The sequence below is a fragment of the Grus americana genome, chromosome 22 (genome assembly GCF_028858705.1).
Source record: "Grus americana isolate bGruAme1 chromosome 22, bGruAme1.mat, whole genome shotgun sequence".
Lineage (NCBI taxonomy): Eukaryota > Metazoa > Chordata > Aves > Gruiformes > Gruidae > Grus > Grus americana.
Genome location: NC_072873.1, coordinates 630,695 through 654,038, shown reverse-complemented (window position 1 = coordinate 654,038; position 23,344 = coordinate 630,695). Strand labels below are relative to the sequence as shown.

The 23,344-nt window shown below is 42.2% G+C and overlaps 1 protein-coding gene across 1 annotated transcript; it reads right to left on the bottom strand.

Annotated features, from left to right (window-relative positions):
* Positions 1–5,767: 5,767 nt before the first annotated feature.
* Positions 5,768–22,715, bottom strand: DCAF7 (DDB1 and CUL4 associated factor 7). Its single transcript, XM_054801277.1, has 7 exons — positions 22,274–22,715; positions 16,074–16,232; positions 15,546–15,657; positions 14,389–14,507; positions 13,549–13,758; positions 12,831–12,948; positions 5,768–12,290 (listed from the first exon to the last, which is right to left on the bottom strand). Exons 1-7 carry the CDS (start codon positions 22,409–22,411, stop codon positions 12,118–12,120), a joined length of 1,029 nt encoding a protein of 342 aa, XP_054657252.1. The 5' UTR covers positions 22,412–22,715; the 3' UTR covers positions 5,768–12,117.
* Positions 22,716–23,344: the final 629 nt, after the last annotated feature.

Below are 23,344 nucleotides of genomic sequence, written 5' to 3'. Positions count from 1 at the left end.
GCTATCCCCGCCCTCTCTCCCGCCACTAGGCGGGGGCAGTCCAGATCCCGCCCTCAGCGAGCTGCCACTCAGAGTGACGGACGGCTCCCCGGCCCCGCCCCCTCAGCCGAGGTCTAGAGCCAGGGCGCACGACCGGGTCCTAGAGCCCGCCCGGGGCACCGCACCAGCCTCACCCCGCGCCGCCCGCAGCGGGCCCCGCAGTCGGCTCCATCGGTGGTTTGCGGAGCTGGGCAGGGGGCTCACTGCGGCTCTCACAGCTCCTTTTTAAGAGCGGGGAAAAAAACCCGGGCCAAAACCGGTTCAAGAGCGTTAAAAAGCCCCAAGGACGCTAAAAGGAGGATTCGTTGGGTTTCAAAAGAAAAAGCGTGCGACGGTGCCCCAGAGCATCACCCGGGGCTGGTGCGGCAAGAGGCGCTGTCCCACGGTCACCATCGAACCTCAGCTGCGGCCCCAGGCCAGCAAGCGGCAAACGTCAAAGTAACAGAATGAACACCTCTTCTGCTTTTTAATCCTTAAAAACCCACTATTTCATTTTTTCCGCAACGTTTCTAAGCGCTGTAATCCCATATCGTATCTGTTAAAGTTACTCAACATGGAAGCGAAGCTCTGGATCCAGCCCGCAGGGGTAAACTCTAGCCAAGCGTCACGTTCAGCATTTCCTCCCCTTTCATTTAGGAGTTTATCTTAATGAGAAAGTGTTTTTGTCGTTGGAAGTGGAACTGCTGACCTGCTGCATTCACTCACTTGCTGATGTAAGACACCTGATGGCAGGTGGGTTTTTTTTTTTCCCCCAGCTTTAGCAGTTCTGTCAAGCCACCTTGAACACACGGGCCGTAAGCGGAATACATTTGTGCTAAAAAGCTCATGAGTTACACTAAATACAACCAACTTTGAGGGGGGAAAAGCCCCCCAAAAACCAAATGTATCACATAACAAATTTTCATAGATTTTAGGGCAAAGAAGGATTACTACAATTGTGCAATCTAACCCGGGAATTCTACCCCAAAGTTCATAAGCCATGTTTAAATCAAATCATACCTTTTAGAAAGGCATCCAGGCTTCAGCTACTCTTTCCCAGCTTCTGCTTCCGTTCCACCTGTGGGATGTATTTTTATCACATCTTTTCTGCAAGAGGGACAGCAGAGGGGTTTTGTTTTATTTTTTTCAAAGTACAGTCCTTCCCTGGCATGGCAAAGGCCACCCTGCTGCTGGGAAACCCACCTCGAGCAGATGGTTTTAGCAGCTGCTTTTCAATCTGGCAAACGTCTAGCAGCAAGTGTACTGGTTTTTTTTAAGTGGTTTTGCTTGCAAGCAACACAGCAGCAATGTCAAAGAGGTTGTATCAACTGGATAAGCCAAACAAAGAAGAAAACTAGATTGCAGAGGGAAATTTCTCAAAAGGGTGGGCACGCGCACGAATCTAAATCCCACAGACCAGGAGGAATTTACAACTTAGCCTAAGCATGACAACAATAGCTGTGATATAGTTAATTTATTTTTTTTCGAACTGTGTGGATGGGACAATAAAAAGATCTCACAATGCCATACTAGGTAGACACGCAAATCTGTAAAGGAATGCTTAGATCAACAGATCTGGCCTCTCCAGAGCAAGCAGCTGTGGACAAAGCCAATAACTGAACTTTGAAGCTGGCCTGCTTTCAGCAGAAGGTTGGACTAGATCACTTCCATAGATGCCATCTTGAAGTTCCCATCCGAAACCCGGTCTAATGCCGTTAGTGTTTTAGACTTCTCTTATTTTAGTCCCTCCTGTCTTATCGCTCTGATGCTAGAAAAGTGTTTCTAGTTTTCCTGCCCATTCGATCTCATTTTCATGTCCAGCTTACCACCATTTGTTTTCATGTCAAGATTATCCTTTTACTTAATCCTTTCCTCTTTCCTGGTATTTTCTCTCTAAATACATCAAGACGATAATCATATCTCCTTTCAGGCTTCACTGTCACAGACAAGCCAGCCACTCTCTCTTCATAATAAAAGCTTTATATTTGTGGTATCTTCCTGGTAGCCTTTTTTGCCCCTGTTCCAGTGTGAATTCTCCTCTCCTGTTTGACAGCATCATTATTGCTCTTGGACCGACTTTTATACATGCTTTTTCACAGCTTCATGGTGGCTCATCAACTCCTTTATCAACTACTAAATCCCAGCTTCCTTTCCTCACTAATTTCCAAGAAATAAAAAACTCTTAGCATCTTTCACAAACTTCTCCTCGCCCTGAAATTCACGGCCTTGCACTTTCTGCTGCTACATTTCATCTCATCTCTATTTCTCACCCTTCAAAGTCATCAATTCTCTAAGATATTCTAGATCCCTCATATTATTGAAGCCTCCCACTTTTGTTCATCACCAAATTTAATTATCACACTTGCTTTTTGTGCCAAGGTCACTATAAAAAGGCTTTAGTGAGATTACTCTTGAGACCAGAACTGGAGAAATTCAGTATTAATTCCCCACCGCACCAGCACTAATGTCAAAACACTCCATCGTCACCTTACCATTTGGTATTTTTGTCTGTCTTCCAGTTCTTTATGTTTGCACATAAAATTCTGAGTTGAAGTCCTGTTAAATGAGACCGATTGCACGTCCTTTGTGTAGAAACTTGGTTTACTTAAGTCCAGGAGATATTAGACTAGCTAGTCGCAGCTTGTGACAGCGAGCCAGGAGTTCCCAGCAGATGGTAGGAGACAGCCACCCTGGTAAAACTCGCTCTTTCCATCTCCACCTGCCCAGGACATCTGGATTTCACCAAAGCTTTTTTCCCCACTTTGTCAAATTGAAAAGAGAGTGATTTGTCCTCAACAGTTCATCGTTTCACCCACCTATCAAGCCTAATGTCTAAACCAGCAATTTTTATCTGCCGATTTGTCGTTCTATTCTTCTTTTACAGACGTTATCACAACACTGTCTATGTGCAAGTACCATCAGGCCTTTTTTTGACCACTGTAGACCCCTGCACTCTTTTTTCTTCCCCTAGACAAGCTGGTACACCCTTCCTGAACTAGAATCAAAGTTTCTACCAAAATAGGCTCCTCTTTTGTATACCTTGAGAAAAAAAAAAAAAGAGTAATTCCTTTTCCACCTTTACTGTCTACTTAATGCTATACTAGTTTTGTGCATAACAGTCAGGTTATTTGTTTTACCAATAACACTATGGTAGAAACTGATATTCTGTGGTTTTCCACCCAGATTGCGCACATCCTTTCAAGGCTATGGCTTTCCTGAACAGAAGCTTCATTCCTGTAAACAGCAACTACAAAATATACTTAATTCTTCAATTTAAAGCTATTCAGATTGTTTGAGGCCATTTAATGCAAAAATCATCAGTAAAGATATTCACCGAGACTCTCCAGGAGCTACTATGTTTACAGCTAGCCCATTTGTTTTAAAGGAACTTTATAGAGGCCTAATTGTTTAATGCCATCACGCAGCATGAAGTAAGAAAAGGAAACGTAATCCCTGATTTAGGGATTAAAGAGCATTGCACAGAGCGCCACTGACTTGTTCAAAGTTACACAGGAAGTCTGGAATAGACCTCTGGGATTTAACCCCTGGCATCTCTTCCCAGTCTCTTAATCACCATGCCATCGTCTTATTTTCTATTTTGGTAGTATTTCCATTTTCTGAGGCATACCTGTCTGACTCAGAGAGCCTCTTCTCCTTGCTATCAGATATACTATTTCTTCTTTCCTTCCTGTTTCCCTTCTTGTTTAGGTAGACACATCCTTCCTGGGGAGCTGAGCAGTCTCCAGGCTGAGCCCTGTCCCACGCCAAAACTTCCTCATGCTACATCTTGGACTCCACGGCCAGAGACACTGAACACGAGAAATAAAAATTGAAGGGAGGGAGGAGGAGAAACCCTGTAACTCTTCAAAGGATGCACGAAAGCGTTCCGCACTCTTTTCTGCGGATCTGAGAGAAGAGTAATCTCACCGATTCCAGGTGGTTCTGATTCTGCCAACACATTCCTGTTGTGCTCTCAGCTTAGAAAACGAAGTTAATGGAAAACCAACATCATTATCCAGCTTCAGGACAGCGCGGCAGAATATATATTAGCCAAACCTTACTTCAGCTCCAGCAGAATACATCAACCGTGCGCGACTCCCCAAGGGCAGCCCCTGACGCGCACCTGCCCCGTCCTGCGGCGGGGCTCTGCCGGTCCCGCTCCCGCCAGCGCTCCGGCAGAGGGGGCTCTGGACCTGCCTGGTCCAACCCGGGAGCCGGTCTGCTGGTGGAGCGGGCAAAGCTACAGAGAAGGAAGAGGAGGAAGGATGTTGCAGATATTAAACGCTTTTAGATCGTTATTTGCTTCTGAGCTGGCAGTCTGGACTGTTTATAGAGCAGCATTCCTGGAAAAGGACAAAAGTAAATGCTTGTTACACTCACAGGCCCCCAAATAATCACAGACACCACTTTTTCTCTACCCTGACACGTAGTATATTGTGTTACCGTGGAGGTTTTCTTTCAAGTGTTTTCGCACCGCTTACTGCTCAGTGATTATGTGCTTTTCACTTACAGCTGCTCTCAGAGAAGCAGTGACTTTCCAGGGTCGCAGAGCAAGTCAGCCTTGCCAGATGCTGCCTGTTCCTTAATATTTACAAAGGGCAGAGAACCTCTCATCTCTTTTTCTACCCATATTCCTCTACAGGACTTTACGGCGCTCGCTTTGCCCCACTGACAGGCATCAACTCATCTACCAGTTCCCGACTTTTTGCACTAGCAGCTCCAGTTTGCAGAAGTTGCCTTCTTTCAGCAGAGTGGAAGCTGAGAAAGTTTCTTCAGAGAATTCTGAAGCATAGATCCAGAGAAAAATAGATCTAGGAGGACGTAAATACATTTGTAGGGTAAAAGACAAACAAGTCTTAGAAGGAAAGCATCTTTTCCAAATACAGATTACTAGAACGAAGTCCATATATAGCTTAAAAACACTGTAGCGTCTTTACAGACGACTCTTTCCACTGTAGTCGTGAAGCTTAACAAGCTTTTATTTCAAAGCCCATACACAAAGAATTAGAGGAATCCAGTGCTGTCAGATAACAGTATAGTTGAACTAGGGTTTATCTAAATACTTACTCAAGTCATCAGTCCTGCTTACCAAGGTAAAAACAAACTTCCAAGTTCTGCCACCCCATTCCCCTCTAGGTCCCAGTTCCAGCAATGACAACACCAGTGACTGAGCCTGTAAAGAAAACACCCTTTAACAGAGGTCAACCATACACTGGAGAGACTGGAAGCTAAGTAAGTGCCTAATTGCTTTGTCTTCAATTTGCCTGTATTCAAAAAGCCTTAGAGACCAATTATTTGAATTAAAAAAAAAAATCCCTCTTCCCCTCATCTTAAAAACAAAAACATGCAGGCAGATAATTACCATTTGATGCGTAGGGAACAAGCGCCACACAAAGAAGTTGGAAAACAGAAGCACGAACAACACTGGTATACAGGGACCTCGCAGCAGGTTTGATTTAAGAAAGCAAGTATGTAAAGTACACCTGCATTAACCATTCTGTTTAAGTTCTGTTGTGACTGGGTTCCTAACAATGTCATTATTCTGAGTAACTTGCAACTTAGAGTAGCTAGAATTGTGGAGTTTGCTTGGGTAGCAGTAGGATGAGAGATCAATATGCTTCACCAGTTTTGCAAACAAGATAAAGCAATCACTCTCCCTTGAAGGCAGGACAGATGAAGCTTATTTGAAGTAGTTCCCTGCTTGCCCCCACAGGTACCAGTTTTTAACTCACCACACAGTCAACTGCAGTCAATCTACAAATGTTCCATTTTTATTACAAAGTATGAAAGGCAGAAAATACCGTACCTAATACACAGGAGGCTGAAACTTAGAAAGAAGGTTAAAAAATCTGAATAAAACTACATAGGAAGCAGGAAATAGCATAAAAGGATGCAACATTCCACTTTCAAGCGATTTCAGAAAATTGCCTTAAAATTTACAGAGTTTCAACAATATGGTTCCATGACTCAGGTGTTAAAATCCATTGTAACAAAACCTTTTGTATTTTCTCCATAAAAATAAAGGAATATAGGGACACTGCAGTTATCCATGTCAACAACATATGACTGTTGAATAGCAGGATACTAGGATTCTTCTAGGACAGTATAGTAGCGAAGTTGCAAATCTCAATACGGAAGGTGGAGAAAAGAAGGACAGAAGTAAACTACTATTGCTTTAACATATTTTAGTGAGAACAAGAAGTCAGGAATTTCATATGGATGTTTGTACAATCATGCTACAAAGATTACACCTTCAGGAAATTACCACGACGGGACTGTGAATGGGAAGAGCAGAAGGGAAAACACACATAAAAGTAAACATCTACTTGACTACTGGTAACAAAAATGCTTCGGTGCAACAAATTTAAATTACATTTTACACTGCTAGCAACCCAAGTTTATAAAAAAAGGTTCTTTTTAAATAGCAGATTTCATAATTCATATTTACCAGGTTGTCAAAAAAAAAAAGCAACGCATCGCTTTTCAGCTGTACTGGGACTCTTTCATTCACTGGTTCTTGCATTTCTGCCTTTGCTCAGATTCGACAGACCAATCCTCATCTTGAGCAGAGGAGACTTGAGAGTCGCATCTTTTACAACCAGGAAAGCAAACTCCAACGGATGAGAGCTGGAATGCAGGCTTACAGTTACTCATGGCCACAATATTTTTTCAGGAAATAGCTTATTTCTTCATTTTGTTAGTTATTGTGAAAAGAAATAAATGTGACAGAAGCCACACAGATAATTTGTTTTTATTTTTACGATTATGGAAATTCTAGCTTGATGCAGAGTATCAGAGGCTGCACAAAAGGCCACTGAGATACTGGGCAAAGTTTTCGCCTGCAATCAGGCAGCAGCAAGCAGGTCTCAGAAGTGCCTTTGCCCCTGGAGCCTGCCATGAATCACTAGATGAGCATTCTGTGACTGGTATTTAGTTGCATTTTTAATTACTGTTTTTTAGTGCTGGTGAAAGGTGCTAAAGTTCTCAAGATATCTTCCAAAAAAAAAAAAAAAAAAAAAAAAAGAGTCAGGGGCTTGCCATCCTTGAGAACAGGGCATTTCTGACTCTTCTGGGGTAAGCAGGGGGAAAATACAGCTGCATCTCTAAGCATGAGAAAGTGCTCTTTAAGTGCCGCATACAATTAATTCCCTGGATTCTCTAAAAAGATCAAGAGAAACAGGGACGTAGTTGACAGTACCTTGCCCATTCCAGGATGATTTTGGACACGTCCTTTTAATGTCCACTGTACAATAAATACAGGCCTGTTCTGGAATACGGGTCTGAGAGTAGAAAGCAGGAAATATGTATCAGAGAGAACTTGTGTTAACCGATGGGGTAACGCGGGGTGGATTTGATGTGGTAGAACCATTTTGCTAACCTGCAGCAGGAAGACTAAACCCTTCAGTACTTTGATGGAACTGTAACTGTGTAATGTATTGAGCCAAGAGCTTACCCTTGCTGCCGTTCATCCTTTTCAGGATGTCCTGAAAGAGTTAAAACACCACTACCATAAGGAACTGACAAGTTCAAGAATTTAGGTTGTGTGAATTTACAGACAGCAGATGCATTTTTTGTATCACAAAAATAAGTTATCCAAAAAAATCCAGCTACATCTTTACACAACCACCCTGCCACTACTGCCATCATGCTCGGAATGTAGAAAAGAGGATTCCCAAACACTGTCACGTTCCTAAGCAAAGCAAAAGGGACTCTGGGTGACAAGCAGTGCTACATTACTTGGGTTGGCCCTGCAAGATTGTGTCAGTCTCAGAATACAAAGCTTCAGTTTAACTTAACAGTATTGTCAAGTGCTCACATTTTTGGTGTTCAGTAGAAACAGATGAGGGTGCGCTACATGATGACAACCATAGCCAGTTTAGGACTTCAGTGACTGTTGTATTTAACATTTTATACAAAACACAGACAAATGCCTACCATAAAAGGGCTGAGGAAAAGATGACTCTCTCCCTAATCTTACCAAAAATATACTTGTTAAAGTGCCATCCGCAAGAGAACAAAACAGACACGCTCAGCTTTCTTCATTTACATTTAAAACCAGCACAAGAGCATCTGTGAATTCCAATATATTGGACTCCTCCCCTCACCTAGTCTCTGGCAGGCAGTGATCTACAGTCGAGCCTGATGCAGCTTTCTCATTGCAACACCAGGCAAAAATAGATCTTTTTACTATTATCCAGAACATTCAGGAGAGTAATTACAGCTAAGTTTTGAAAGGATCATTAACTTTGACTTATGAGAGGCAATGCCTCCCCCGTTAAGTACATTTCAAGGTTCCATAAGGAACAACCTGTATTATCAGTCTCCTTTCATATCATTCTTTGAAACCACTGTGTTTTCTTTCTAAATAGATTGTCAAAGCACTCAAATCCTTGCCTTTTAAATCCCTGCATACAGAAGTACAATTCCCATAGATGCAGCCTACCACAGCCCATTTCATTTAGACAATTAACAGAGTTGGCATACTACACACTAATTCAACAGCCAACATGTTTTCTGTAGGTTTTCACCTCACTAATGAGTTTTACACGATGAAGATCTCCTGGTTGAAAAAACAATGTACTAGCAACAGATTAGTAATAGGAATCTACGGAAAGATTGGTTTAAAAAGAACACAACAACCAAACAATAGCTTAGTATCTTGAATTAATCAACTTGAGAAATGATACAGAACTACTTAAGTCAGAGAAAAATATTTCTGTCCCAGAAACAGTCTTGCCTGTACCAACAATAGCATGTTATTTTCTGCTTTGCTAGTCTCACTGGTGCTCAGACTTTTGCCTTAACTTTACCTTTACACTCAAGGGATGCGAGGCATTTGAAAGCATTTGCTCTGCATCCTCTGCTTGTGCAGTAAGCACAAAATAATTGGAATCAAGTATCAAAGTATTTATTTTCATAAACTTTGGGAAAAAATAATTCTTTTGGGGGCTTAATACCCAACATAATTGAATGTTAAATGAGTGAAATATGATAAATTATATCTTCTGATTCACAGGCTACAGTGACAAGTATTAGGGTTTTATTTTATCTTGCAAATAAACTTGAACCAGCAAGCAGACAGTTAGCTCCCTGCCACTGTGCCAGCAGGCGCTGGCAAAAGGGCACCAAAGCCTCTCACTTCCTGCTCTGTATGGAAGTGCCATTTGCACTACAGAACATCTCACCCATGAGGATTTTAACGTCTTTTCAGTCATTAACCTTTCAAGTGACTTCTTTGAAAAGAAGCTATTTTAAGTAGCATTTCTCTGTTCCAAAACAGCCTCTAGTGATTTCAAATGTAATTTCTTATGAGGAATGACAATGGATTACGCCCAAAGCAATGTGTTACAGATTAGAAGGTACCCCAACTGGCTATAACAAACAGGATATATGCTTTTTAGAGAATCCACTGGAGCCTATAAGATTCCTTTACTTGCCTTTGATGAGTTTGGAATGAATATCCAATTCCACAAATTAATTTTGAGCAGTTTTATGGATGGAAGGACTGACACTGGATCCTCTTCAGGTTCATAACAGGATTGTTTTCAAACAGTAGCAAAAGCTACCTGGCTATTCAGACTATTAGCCCCTTTATACACGCTCTCTTCTCATCATATTAGTGTAACAGATTGTATTCCTCTAGGAATAAGCCACATTTGCCTTTTAATATAGCTTATGGAGTCTTTTAGTGACTTTGCTTTCAACTAAATTATCTTACGTCTTCTTTTAAAGCACAATTCTACAGTTGCAAAAGATGCATTTTTAAGCTAAGCAACAGATGCATTCATCTTTTACTCATGCCATCTATACAAGAATGAGACTTTGAAGCATAAAGGGGACTACTGAAAATACTAATATTACAGGTAGTTCCCTCTTCGTTACACAGCATATTATGTCTACCGTTTGAAATTAAACAGTACATGACAAGCCTGTATACATATTTTTATATGAGTATCTAAAGCTGTGAATGCCATTATCTGCCTCTGCTAAGAAAAATCCTGATTTTCACTTCATTCTGCATAAGTATTTTCCAGTTTAAGATGAAGTGCTATTGTAAAAAGTGATAGCCTAACTGCTTGGCTAACACTGTTCTGACATCTAGATCAAATCTGTCTGTGGAAGACTCTCAGCACTGCTGCTAATAAGAAAAACCGACCTTCAAGTCAAATCAAGCTTTCTGTCAAAAATCCCACAACTGAACACAGAATGTCATTGACAAAACATGAGCTTGAACCATGCTAAGAGTCTCTTGGTTCTCCGATATTAAAAGGGGTGATGGAATAAAGCTGTCCCTAATGAATTCCTATCAAATTCACAAGGCAGTGCTTTTCTGAGCTCCATGTTGAGAAGCAGCCTGTAGAAGAATATTTCTGCACGTCCAGAATGACAAAAACTTTTCAAATTCTGTTCTGTATTTGACAGCGCTTTCAGCGTCAGCTTCACTGTTTCACAGCAATCGCTTTTCCCAACTTGCCTTTCCGGCATAAACTGACAAGGTTCAAGTTTGCCAGTGTCCTACTATTTATAATGCTGCCTCCAATTGCAGGTAAATATTCATTAGGTGGAAAGACAACTTTGATACTTTCTGACATTTACATCAAAACCCAGCTGGTATACCCTTGCAGACCAGCTACGGTTGTCACGTCTTCATTGAGAGAGTACTGCGGAGCATTCATCCGAGTAGCTATGTTATCAACAAAGATTTTTATCTTGCCTAATCCACTCAGCTCTGATTGAAAAGTATTCCTGTAGAGCGATCCACTATTCAAAGCAGAAGCCCTTGGGCACATCCCCAAAAGATATGAGGATGACAAGTACCAAACCTTAGCCTCTATGGCATGGTTTCTTTCCTTTTAAGCCCATCATTGTGCATTACATTAGGGAATAATTTCTTTCAGAGAAACAGCTTTCATTTGGATAGTGGACCAGCTTTTCCAACTCATCTTGCTCATTCAACAAGACCTGACAGTACAAAGCAAATAAACTTTGGAAAAAAAGATTGCTTTGCACTCCTTTCAAGAACTCCCAGGAACACAGGCCAAATGCAAAGAAGCTCCAAGGTACAGGCTAACCACAAAATCTTGCTCATATTATTTGCCAATCAAGCAAGCTACATAGTGTGAAACCATTTTATTTTGGCTTAGATAGCAAGTCTTCTGAGGGGAAACCATTTGATTGGAAGTGTCGATCCCAAGTCCATTACAAATCACGTTTTTTCAGGAGTCATTTACCTCCTAGGAGCTTAAGTCATGCACATATCTTCTTTCTGAAACCTATTACCATTCTGTTAGCTAACACAACTGCAGGATACACACAAATTCACTTAAAATTTAAAAATAAGGCCTACTATAGTAACAACTGCCTCTAGCATCAGAAAAGTGTAAAGAAATTGTGCAACAAGTACTTGTACTTCACAGCACCAGAAAATTCTGCCCAGGTAACCAGGTATAGAGAGCCAAGGCAACCATTAATTCTGGCAGGCCTTTACTGCCAGGGAGCCTGCAGTGTTACTGTGATTTGTATCAACAAATAGATCCTGCTTTGGGCATATGGAAGTGGATCACATATCAAAAGTAAGAATTAGGGAGAAAAACCTTACTCAATAGAAAGTTAGCCCAATATATAAAAACCATACAAATGTTCAAACACTTTACAGGCAGCAACAACAGGAATGATAAAGATTCCTGCCAAGGTGGCTGTTAACATCAATTGTCTTTTTCCCCACCTTGTTTTGCACTTGCATCTATTAAACTAGTTGGATGTGCTGCCTCAGCTGGCTGACAAACACATGGACATATGCAGCAACTTAAAAGCCTGCAAGCTTACTAATACAGTCAACAAACAAATATACAGAACTTTAACAGAGGAGGGAAAAAAAAAAGAAAACCAGATCCCAGAAAGTCCAAGAGGCTCAGCACGTCTCTGCATTTTAGAGTCTTGGAGAGACAGGAGACACCTGCCATTGATTCTTCTAACAGTTTCTTGTAACAGTAGATGCAAAGCAACAACAGATACTGGCCACTTGACTTGTGTTGTTCTTACTTTAGAGGGGAGGGGAAATTATACAGCCCTGCCTCAGTGTGGCATGAAGCAGTCATGTTACACCCTCAAAATCTCCAGGCAGTTGTTGTAGCAGATAGCTATCCAGTCTGGCTGAGTTGATGCCCACTGTACATTGTTGATTTCTCCCTCTGCTGTATAGGCCAAGATAGGGTCCTCAATGGCACGAGGCATTTGCTGGATATCCCAGATGAGAGCCTGATGGTCATCCGCTGCAAATGGAAAGGAAAAATCATAAGTAGAATCAAAGTATAACGAGATCTCCATACGTGGCCACTAACAGGTTTATAACCCAAGAACCTAGATAGGATAAGGCTGCTGCAGTCCCGATGAATATTCAAGCCAGAAATACAGGGATACAACTACGCTCCAAAAAAATAAGCTCGGATCATTAAACATTATCCAGGACAGAGTTGGAAAAACAAATGATCAGTGGCATTCCTATCAAGTGAAAACATTTAAGAACTAGATTGCAAAAAACTAAGGAGCATTAAAATAATATAGCTTAGCCAAGCAGATGCACAGTTTGGGCACTAAGCTGACTACTTCCACACAATAAGCTATAGTAGGTGTCTATTTCCATAAAAAAAGTAAGGAAAGTCACTAATAAAGGGCTTCTAAACTGCAGGTATTCTTTAGCAAAAGGCAGGCAGAGAACTGCATAAACTTTTGGAGAGAGAGGATTTTGCAAATGCAGTTAAGGACTTCCAGAGATTCAGCAACACAGCTGGATAGAGATGGATCACACTTACCTGCTGTACAAATGTGGCAGGAAGAATGAGGTGCCCAAGCAATTCCATTTACACACGCTCTGTGGTTGTTTAACCTGGCAACAGGAGTGCAGGGAACTCTGACATCTAGAATGACAACCTTCAGAAACAAAAAACCCAACAAAATTAATAACTTGCATTTTTTCTATTTGTTTCTTCAGAAAACCAAATATTTTGAGCCAAGCCTATAAATACAGCTGTTTCCTAAAGGATGTGGTTAGCAAGCAAACACTGTTCTCAAAGAATAGCTTCTAGCTGGTCAGTGTGTCTCAAAAGGAGTCAGACCTCACAGGGAGGGCTTGTGAGTTATGCAACAAGGGCAAACGAACTGTGCTTCCCTGAAGCAGCACGGGTGACAAACTAAGATACACTGCCTCGTGCGCTGAACCGAGAAAGAATAAGGTGACTAAAACACTTGCAGTTAAGAACGTATGTGAAAACTACTGCCCAGCTGGCTCACAGACTCCTCTTAAAAAACAGTTGAAATACATACGAGCCATAGAGATTAATTTTATAATGCCAAAATTACTACTTTAACTCCTACTGAAGCTAGTGCACTAAGAATTGGTCCTTAATCATACTCTGTTTCAGGTACTGTCACTGCCCCCCTACTTTAAAGAACTGACTACTAATTACCACCAAGCCACCTCCCAAAAAATCGCAACCACTAGCACCTACAGAAGATGAGCTGCCACTTTACCTCCATGCCATCCATGGCCATTGTAGCAAGATAGTTGGGATCCTGCTTATTCCAGCAGAGACGCAGCAGTGGATGGTGCTGTGGGTCCTCATAAATTATGGTGCTGTGTTCCAGATGACGGAGATCGAACATCCTCACTGAGCCATCTGCACCAACTGAAGCAAACATATCTCTCCCACCACCTGCACGGCTAAATGCGATGTCATACACCTGTGCAATAACAGGACAGAGAAAAACAGAACCTGAGTTTTAGTGAGCACACTGCCTCCTAAATCGCAAATTAATGGATTTTACATATGGATAGCAGATCTAGTTGCAACATATTCTGTCAAATATTCGATGTTCCTAGTAAGCTTTTAGTTATTACGCTTGCCAAAAGGAGCGGAAAAAACCCCCCAAAACTTAAGAGGGTTATGTCATTATAGGATCATTCACTGAAACTAAACACATCAATTTCCCAGGCTCAGATTTTTTATATCAATTGCTGAAAAGTAACATTATGTTAAAATGAAAGAATCTTGCAAGTTGTTTATTGCCTTTGATATGCAGTTGATTTCAGTTCCAGTTTGACATTTTACTTCATTTTTCTAAAATATTCTGGAGCATAATCTAGTAAAACCAACATATTCTCAAGTTCAGATTCTATGATGTGTAAACAGCAGTTTTGACAGCCAGTAGTATAGTTTTAGTTTGGTACTCAAAACCGTGTATCTTGATCTGAGATAAACTATCTTTTTGGATCATTAGATTTTTCAAGAAAAAGGAGGAAAACAGAAAAGCTCTGTTCCTTTTCTACTGCTTAACACACATGCAATGTAAACAATCAAAACAATCCATCACCTCTTTGTCATGCGCAATAAGCTGGGTCTTCACATGGCCAGAGACCAGATTTACTCTTCCCAGAACCTGTCCTGTCTCCAGACCCCAAATAGTGCAGGTTGTGTCAATACTAGAGGTACCTGAAACAAGAACACTTCTGTTAGCAAAATTAATATTATCACAAATTATTTAATCACTTACTGGATTAATGTAATATCCTCCAACATCTACAGATCAAAATAATGAAAAGAAGAGCATACAATTAAAATCAAGAACGTCAAACAGCCAACAGTCTACCATGCATTTAAATGACGCAAACCTTTTAGCTGCAGAAATAGTCTTCCACACAGGAATAAAGTGTAAATAGCTCATGTCTACTTCAATCTATTCAGAAGCCTGATGGAACTCTGAGATGAACCTTCCTATCCTGTAAGTCTCATGTGCATGTCAAAACCAAAATTCAATCACAGTGTTGCAAAAGCGTATTATTACTAATTGATTGTTTCTGTGGACTGAAGGTGGGGTTAGCAGTAAAGCTCTTAAGAGATGAGAGATGCAACACACAAAAAATAAATCATGTAGCAAATAATTACTAAGACATATTATCACTGTTAATCTCTGGACAAATCCCCCTGACATAAATGGCTGTACTCTTCTGGGAAACAAACCTCTGCTGGATCAGTCATCTTGGATTCACAATTTGTCCCATAATTAAGCCTTAAGCATTCAGCCCCCTTCAACTGAATTAAAGGCTCCTGGCTTTATTCCTGCTGCTGAAATGGCTTCCTAAAAGACAAAGCTTGGTACCTAGTTTTCTATCCACTCCAGAACATGCTGAAATAAGTCACAGGAGTTCATGTACATCATTACGTAGCGCTACAACAACAGCTCACCAGCCCTGAAGACTAAGACTCCCTATGTGCAAATAAAGAACAACCCTAATCCAACCTAAGTGACCCATTCTGTACTGGACAGGGCACCTTTCAGTGCAAAAAAGTGTTCATGAGCTGCTCAATTTTTTTTTTTTTTGGTAACCCAAGACAATGGCAGTTTCTACATACAAGTTTCTCCACTGGTTCATTATCAGATTAACCAGTGACATGCACTGACACAGCAGTCAGTCACAACCCGGACTTCGCCTTTTCCATGTCAAAAACGTAGCATTTTGTCAGTCTCACCTAGAAGGTAAGGATCCACTTCATTCCAGTCAAATGATGTTAGTGGAGCACAGAAATCAGAGTTCTTGTTGTTGTTCAGCAAACACTCCAGCCGGGTCTCTGTTTCACCCACCTTTAGAAAAAGTGAAACGTCTGACTTAAATAGCAACATCACATGACTTTTCCACTTGCACTTCCAAAACATAAGGTGTTAATCCTGGGTTTCTTTCCTCTCAGCTTTACATCCTAAAGCTCTGGAAAACACAATCACCATCTCTATCTTCAATAAGACAATTAAAACAGCAAGTACCACAATAATTCTGCTTCTCCTATAGTCTTCATATTTAGTAATAGTATTGCAGTTAATAAAACAAGTTATCAAGTGCTCTGGCTTGATTTTATGTCTTAACCTCCACACTGTAGCAAGGACAAGACACTCTGAAAGGGAAATAACTCACTTCAAAAAAACCTGGTCTCAACTTAAAATGAGATCAACATGCAACACAATTAATATCATGGTTCATCTCTTTCTAGGGAGGATTTACTCACTCTCCAGACGCGCAGATAGTCACCACTGGTTGCCAACAGGTCTGGGTATACTCCCTTGGTGTCTGGGATCCACATAAGCTTTGTGGTAGGGTAGGGGTGATCAAAGGTGTTCCTGCAAATGAACTCTGAGCTCTCTTCATCCAAACCAACAAGTTGCACCTATAAGAAGCCATATTTAAAATAAGGCGTTTTATCAAAATACTCATTTATAATTACAGCATTAAGACAGTGTATTTCAGAAGGACATCTTCTGTAACCTCAAGGACAATATAAAATGACCATCACATCAATGGAATGAGAAATCATTAAAGCTTTGCTTCCTAGCTGGAGCATGTAAGCCAAGTGAAGTATACATAATCACCCCAGTGCTTTACTTTGAAAAGATGATCTCAAATGAATCGAAATTCAATCCGAAAGGATTAAAGACCACCCTTCTCTTTTCCACACTGCAAAGCCTAGTCTAAATCACAGGCTTAAACTGCACAAACATTATTCCAATTCATCTTCAATTGCACTGATGCTGACAATGTCATCTTCAGAGAGCAGGACAAGCTGTAGTTTGCACAACAACCCCCACAATAAAAGTCCATATCTTGGAATTCTTGACCATAACCCTGCAGATTGTGTCAGTTAGCTATCGAGCTGTTTTCAGCATCACGTTAACTAAAATGTTCTGCCACAATTGCATGAAATTAAGGTACAGATTAATCATATTGCAGAGTCAGAAAGTAAAATAGAATTCAAAATTAAAGAATTGGGAAGCTAAAAATATTTACATAATTATTCAAAAGTTTTGTGTGAAAAGACCAAGAAAGCAGGTCTGCTGAAAGATTCTAGGTAACTGAATTCCAAATTAGTTGTTAGAGTGATGCAAGACAGAGTAAACAAGAAACTATCTCCACATAGCTTGGTCATGACAACACCTGAAGTAATGCTTGAAGTCCCAGACATTATGTTATTAGAAAATTATTGACATGTCAGAAGGTGTTCAGAGAACAATATGGTGATGGGAGGATATGTTTAACCTAGCAGTGACTACAAGACCTAAACAGGATGAAAGCCCCACTGTGTTAAATGCTGTTCAAACACAAACATTACGGGGACAACTCACTACAATTAGTTTGTAAGCTGCTCACTGTAGGAACTTCCTAGTACTTTCTACACTGCAGCTTCCTCCTAGAAAAAGTCCATTAAGCAACTGTTTCCAAGATGTTTATCTGGAAAAATCCTAAATATTCTGGGATAAGCAATTTAGTTAATAAGCTACGCCTTTAAACTGAATCTGAAATCTACCATATTTTTTTTCCACATAACAGAAAACCAACAAATACTTCAGTGGATCTTAAACTATAACATTAGCAGTTACGAGCCCATTTAGAAAGGCCCTTAACAAATGCAAACCTTGCCCCCTACCACAATGAGAAGAACCATCCTTTTCACCCCATAACAAACCCTAAATGCTTCTGAAAACTGTGTATTTGTCTGCCTTGCACTCTCTTTATTACAGCTACTCATTATACTTCACACTCTACATAAATCAGTCAAGAATCTCCTGGTCTTCCAAAATGATTGACAAATAGCTTTCTAACTCCTTTAGGGATCAGAAATACTAAGCGGATTTTACAAAGAAAGCAAATTGTCCTTGGTGATAGAAAATCTTGTGGCAAGGTCAGGATCAGAAGACAAATGACCTCTAATCATTTCTTCTCCTTTGCTTATGCTGTTTTCAGCTCAACATGAGTGTATTAAGCCTACACAAAGCAATCAACATACTCATAACCAGAAGCAAGTCTCAAACAGCAGAGGACTCACTTTCACTGGTGTGAATTTATACGTTCCTGGACTGCATACTCATGTTTAACCTCTCCTGAGGTCTGAAGAAAAAGCAATGACTGCGTAGCAACCCAGCATCTTTGTGATCTTTGACATTTTCAGGTGCAGGCCAGGTTAGAGAACAAAAATTGCATTAGCAACATTAGAGCTCCTGGCAACTGCTGAAGATCAGGTGTATGACAGTGATTGTCAGACCTGGAGGCAGCCCGTGAGAACTCTGAGCAGGAGGCATTGGTCTGCCCCGAGACAGGAGCAGAAAATACAGCTTGAGAAGCTCTATTCTTTCCTAGCTCAGCATATTCAAAAGTATAACTCTTCAGACCTGAACGGACACAGCACATTACAGAATCTCCCTATACATCCTCTTGCGCAGGCTGAACACGAGGAGATGGAACGATGGAATTATTTTCAGGATGCTGTCTCTCCCTTTTGCAAGTGAGGCAAGATTTGCTGCTGCCAGCTACTGCACGAAGGAGTGCCTGAAGTCCAGCCCAGGTAAGACTGAGGTGATGCTAACAGGAAAGTAACTGTCAGTCTGGATACAATTTGAACCATTCTACATCTACCTGTAACTCACTCCCACTGGGAAAATGAGGACCAGTGTGTTCGATCTCCATTATTTTTGCAATTATGCTATGACAGTAGCTAGGAATGCTAAATAATTATTTGTTTCTTCAATACATCAAGATATGCTAAAATTTGATGCGGATTTTCCTATCATAATCCAAGCCTTTATCAATGTAAGGCTTAATTGCAACAATGCATCCAAGTAAAGAAGTGCCTTTAATCAGCATTCCTTAACTTCTAAAACAATTACATCTCTCTTCAACATGACCCAAAAGAATCAAACACAGAATTAAACAATGCAGAATTCAGTAACAGCTTATTTCTTTTTCTTGCATGGTTTGAGGAACAGTGAAGTAAGTTCACGGTAGTTTTAAAAAAAACCCCTATATCCCTTTAATCTAATTAGTAACTAGGAAGAATGACATTTCACAATTATTTTAGGGTCATGCACAATCAGAAAGATCTCACTGCACCAATTATTCTTCAACATAGAATCAATTTATCTTTGCAACTCTAAGCCTTACAGAAAAAATGACCCTCTGGTAAAAACCACCCTGAACACTCTCTGATTCGAGGCACTGTTCAGGAGAAGGTGACAACCTGGGAAGCACATGGTCACGACCTGTCTGCTCCAGTGACAGGAGCGAGCAGCATACAGCATCACCTTCTACTGTTTTCTAAACTGGACTTCAGTTTTGTCTTGCAGATAGATCCCAAAGTCAGCCTTTCCTGATGTTTTCCACAGATCGTTCTTGATCCATGAAGCCATAGCCAGGAGCCTGCAGAACAGCGTTAACAGTGAGATTTATGAACACCTCCGTTCCCTCCCATTAGGCCAGTGATCCATGAGACACACTAAGGGCTGACAGCAGTTTGCTAATCCAGGAAGTTCAGGAAACACTACCCCAAATAATTTTATTTCTACCAGCTGGAGCAAATAGTCTCTCTTCTTGTACCATGATTTGATCAGCAAAGGGGTACAAGCTGTAACAAACCTCCTTTGGGGTTCAAACAGTTCATGGCAACTAGGCTTCTGGTATGCTAGACAGCTTGTTAGCGTGGGGGCTGACAGAGGTTAGATGAGTCTGGGAACGGGAGAGCGCAGTAAATTAGGGTTTAGCAGTCCATAGACTTCAATTCCACACAAAACAGAGGTGTAAACAGCCATTTTATATATGTAACCCATAAGTACCTCAAGCTCTGGTAATTACTACGCAGATAGAAACTCCAGACAAATGAGATAAGAATCTCTCCTCTTTCTTTCACTGCAATTCCCTCACAGCAGGCACTTCTGCTGCAAGAAACACTTGCTGCATTAAGTCTTTTTAAAAGGACCTTTTTAAAACAAACCCTAAAACAGAAGAGTCATAAGGAAAAGGTATATTCACCTATTTGGCTAGATTTTAAGCAAGCTAGAATTGCTATTCCAGCCTATTTTTTTTTAGTATATTAAGGGTAAGGAAGAAAGCCAGTTATTTGGAACAAACCATTGCAACATCAGAACAGAAATGTTGTCTGGAGCTTGTCAGAAACCTCTAAAGATTATGAGTGCAAAGAGAAAGCTGAAATTAAAATGAGTTTTCATTATCCTTTTAATTAGTGCCAACTGTACTATAAGTGTATTTTGATGTCAGAAGCTGGCAATATAAAACATCTCAACTGTGAAGGGCAAATTATGCAGGAGGACAAAGCTCTCACACATGCCCTGTAAAAATCTTAAATTTCTGCTTACCTCAGAAGTCAGGTCATAAAATCAACTGCTCCAGACCCTTTGTAGCACAATGTTATGGACTACTTAAACAGGGCGACTTCAGTTCTTTCCTTTTGTTCCTTTAGTTATACCACTTACATAGACAGAAGCTGGAGCTGAAAGAGTTTACAACTAGTGTGCACCTAGCACAAGCATACAACGTCTGCCCAAGAGTTCCCAATCTGGAGCATGAACCTATTCCCTGAACGTTTCGGTATCCCCTAAAAGATTCAACAAAGCTGTAAGAGTCATGGTAAGACACCATAAAGACAGTGCAGATGAAACACCACTTCCAAGCTTATTCTAGTCCCCAAAGTAAAGGGGACAACATCAATACTCTAAGCAATAACAATACTTGCAATTACCTAACTATCTTCCTACAGTGGAAGGCTACACTGAAAGCACTACAAAAAACACCAAACAAGAAAACCACAAAAAATTCCCACTGCTCTTTGAAATATCAGACACAGCAAAATCTCCAGCAAAGTCAAGGTTATGTTTCACTGCATTTAGTGTGCAAGTTTAATTTTTAATCATACATCATCTTTACTTCTATAGCAGCAGCATCCAGACTGGCATCTCATTCTCATATAATTAGTTTTCAGCTCTTTACACCACATAGATCTAATAGCATGTGGTGCTTATATGGACTGAAGTCAACAGAATAGTTATTTCCGAAGCTCAGAGGTCAGGAGAAGCCCTGGGGAATATTTACAGACAGCAGTAATTCACATAGTCCTAGACAATTTCTGTCTGCAACAACTGTGAGCGTAAAGGGTAGAGAAGAGAGTAGTTGACTCAACTGCTTTACACTTGAAGCCTGAACTGAAAAGCAGACCTGATCACACTAATAGAGAGCAACCCCAGGGAATGGTCCAAACTTAAGGAGGTAAAGGAAACATAAATGTAAACACAAAACTATTTGTGAGTTTGTTATTTTAGTTTCTCAGAGTACAGACTACAAAAACATTTTCAAGTTGGTCTTTAAACAAACTAAAAGTTTTCAAGCTCAGGGCCCTGCCTCTCCCCAGCAGTACTCTCAGAACCACAGCGACGCTCACCAGCATAAGGAGACAACTTGTACACAGCCAACTCATACCAGCTGAACTACAAAATGCTCAGAAGTCTGATGTCTCAGACTGCTGCAAGTGCAGTAATTTAACCACTGAGTTAAGAGACGTTACCCCTGCCTCACTCCCTCTCATTACATCCTTGCACAAAGCCCAATCCCCAACACCAACTTTCTGACCTTATTTTCCACAATCCCCATTAATCAGCTTGACAAAGCTACAGAGCACATGCGCTATAAACACACAAAGCTGAATTTGCAAAATCTTAAGTTTCACGCAAATTTCAGGATGCTCTATAGCTATGCCCATTTGCTCATCTCTCTTCCATTTATATGAATTCATTATATCAGATTAATACATTAAAGTCTGTTCAGAAATGACTGCACAAGTGTTTGGAGAGGTGAACACATAGTTTCTATTACCAATATAAGGTTCTCCACTTATATCTGGCAGGGAAACACCGAAGATATAATCTCATGCCTCATTACACCCTTGTTCTCAGAAAAAACTAAAGGTACTGAGGAATCGGTGAAAGTAGTTTATGTACTTATGAAAAAAGTTATCACACGGAAGTCCTCCACAGCAAGAAAGTATGATGAGAACAGCACATTTCCAACACAGGCACCTTGTATACGTGCAGACTTTAGCCCTGGCCGTAAACTTTCCGTCATACTGAAAAAAAAGCCAGCTATGCTGAAGCCAGAGGACCTTCTAGCCGAGAAGCAGCCAGCAGCAGCACCATGGCTCTTCCCACGCCCAACCCCTGTCTCCCAACAGCCGAGGACTCGCAGGAAGGAAACCAGCCTGAACCTAGGCCGGCACCCTGCACGTCAGGGGCGCATCCGAAGGCTCCACACAGCTCCCAGTGCCGAGGGCAAGGCAGGAGGCTCCGCCAGTCACACCAACCGCTCCCCCTCGCTCTGCCCCGGCCCCGCCGCCCGCTGCCGGCAGAGCCGGGCCCGGCCGCCGCCGCTCCCCACCTTGTTGTTATACTCCTCCACGAAGCTGCCCAGCGCCAGACGGAACCGCTTGTCCGGCCGGACGCTCCAGTTCATGGCGTACACGGTCCAGGGCGCTTCATATTTGTAGATCTCCTTCCGCTTCCCGTGCAGCGACATGGCTTGGCCGAGGGGGCCCCGGGTAGCGGCGGGGCTGAGGGGGGCAGCGGGCTTAGCCGAGGGGGGGGCCCGGGCTGAGCTCGGAGGGGAGCGATGGGCCCGACTGAAGGGAGACGGATGGCGAAGCGGGCCGGGGGAGAGGAGGAGCGCGGCCGGCCGGGGCGCAGCGAGGCCGGAGAGGTGGCGGGGAGCGGGGGAGGACGCAGCGCGGCGCCGCGGCCCCAGGCCCGGCTCCAGGCCCCGGCGGCAGCAGGAGCAGCGCGGAGGCCGTTTGGGATTCGGCCCCTCACACAACGGGAACGGAAGCCACGCGGGGAGCCCCGCCCACTGGGTGCAGGTTGGCTGTATTGCCTGTCACTTACAGCCTCCGGCATCTATTGGGTAACTCACCCGTCCGTTTGGCTCTCTTCGGCCTTCTATTGGTCTCTTTGTCCTTCATTCCAAACGGACGCTCACCTTCTGGCTGGGATAACCTACCGTTGCGTTTGACCCCGCCCCGGAGGGAGGCCACACTTGTTCTCGACATCTTACTGGCTACCAGGGGTCGCAGTGGCACGAGGCGGGATCTTGAGCCCTTATTGATAATCGATTGGTTGAAGCGGTGTCAGTCACATCAGCACGAGGGGGGCGGGGGGCACTTGAGGCGCACGGTGGTGCCGCGTGTTCGAGTCCCGCCTGTGCCCAGTGGCGGACGTGTACGAGCATGTCTCTAATTAACCGAACCTTAATTGCGAGGTTTTATTTCTGGTGGCACGCAGCAGCATTGGCGTGTGCCCGGTGCCTTACTGGGGGAAGGGGCGCAGGTGGGCATCAGCTTCCTGGGGAGCTCCTGCCTGGAGCAGGGCAGGCTGAGGCCCAGCATCTGGCTGGAGCCCCACGGGCAGCTCGGCTCCTCAGGGGCAGCTCGGCTCCTCATGGCAGCGCCGGGCAGGT